Source organism: Aplysia californica, unplaced genomic scaffold (assembly GCF_000002075.1).
Source record: "Aplysia californica isolate F4 #8 unplaced genomic scaffold, AplCal3.0 scaffold00389, whole genome shotgun sequence".
Taxonomy (NCBI): domain Eukaryota; kingdom Metazoa; phylum Mollusca; class Gastropoda; order Aplysiida; family Aplysiidae; genus Aplysia; species Aplysia californica.
The window spans coordinates 23747-25142 of record NW_004797659.1 but is presented as its reverse complement, the minus strand read 5'-3'; the positions used below and the strand labels follow the sequence as shown (position 1 = coordinate 25142).

The 1396-nt window shown below is 44.1% G+C and overlaps 1 protein-coding gene across 1 annotated transcript in view; it reads right to left on the bottom strand.

The window, feature by feature from the left end:
- The window catches only part of LOC101851516 (adhesive plaque matrix protein-like), a 4537-nt gene extending 3873 nt beyond the window's left edge, over positions 1–664 (bottom strand). The window contains exon 1 of the mRNA XM_005103780.2: positions 585–664. Within this exon, the coding sequence (XP_005103837.2) occupies positions 585–587 (3 nt within the window). The 5' untranslated portion in view covers positions 588–664. The remainder of the gene's footprint in view (positions 1–584) is intronic.
- Positions 665–1396: the final 732 nt, after the last annotated feature.

Sequence of the window (1396 nt, the reverse complement as noted above, 5' to 3'; positions counted from 1 at the left end):
ACGCTCATAACTGTGCCTGATCTACAACTGGGAACTGCTGCTTTTTCTTTCCTGATGCTTACTATTGTCATTTTTCTCTACTGTTTGTCACTCTCTTTTGACCTGCTATTTCCGGGGTGCCTTGATAGCTGAAGCAGACCTTAAGCTGTTGAAGCTAGAGAGGTGAGCAGAGGAAGTCTGATTCCCTGTAAAGGCTTCTCTGTTGACACCCACCCCTTGGAGCTCATATGGCCTTACGCAGTTGCGAGCGCCGTAAAACCCTCTACTATAATAAAATAGTTTGGTTAAACTGAATTCATAATTGCAGTGAATCAAATATATTGCTTTTACTGAATTTAGTATCGCACTGAATACAATGTAGACACACTTGATCCGTCGAGTTGGGAGATACTCCAAGAACAATGATGAACAAACTAGACGCTCACTTGTCAGACTCGAACCCGAAGCGTCCTCGTGTTAAACTTTTACGTAATCGACATCAGGAGGCACAATGATAAGTGATATTGTAACTAAGCAGCGTCACTGAAATAAATGGTAAACTACATAACAGATGTGGCTTTTAATTAACAAGTCAAGGCACCCACCATTATCCAGGCGTTTTGTTGGTAGACTTCCGAAGAAAGAAAACGTCTTTGATGGAGACGAGACCGAGACCCACCAGAATGGATGCACGGTATTATGGCCCCCCTGTCTTTTATACAAACGAATTTTTTGCATAAATTCCCCCCAAAGTCTCTTTGTATTGGCCTGTTCAGTCCCCCCGATGCTAAAACCCGAGGTCCACTTCCTGAGGTCAAATCCGTGCGCTATTAAACGTTTTACGGTACGCCTCGCTCGGGCCTCAACAGCCCGGGGCCTTCGCTTCAGACGCCCGAAAGCTCTTGCCACAAAATTTTTGTTACTCATAATATCGAGGCGATTGGTGAGCCCCCCTTCTGGTGTCGTGAATTTTTCCGCCTCGAAGTTTTACACTTGAATCGTGAGAGCTGGACAGACCTAGCGACGTCGTAAAGATGAACTTGCCGCCCACAACGCACCACGTCTGGAGTCGGTCTGTACGAGCTCTACGGAAAAGTTACACAAGCTAGTCGCCGTTGTGGGTACCTCAGAAAGTGAGATAGGTTTTAAGGTGAAAGGTGGAGGGATTTCAGGGCTGTAAATCCTTTCTTTCTTTCTTTCTTTTCCTGTCCATCTGGTGTTATTTCCGTCTGTCGTCTTTGTCATTTCCTCGTAATGAATTCCATAATTATTTGGTCGATTTGCTTCCGTTTGGCTCTAGCAAGTACCTTAATGTGCATGCGAGATGTTAAACAATTGTTGTTATTTTTGTTGCTGTTGATGTTGAAGAAGAAGAAGAAGAAGAAGAAGAAGAAGAAGAAGAAGAAGAAGAAGAAGA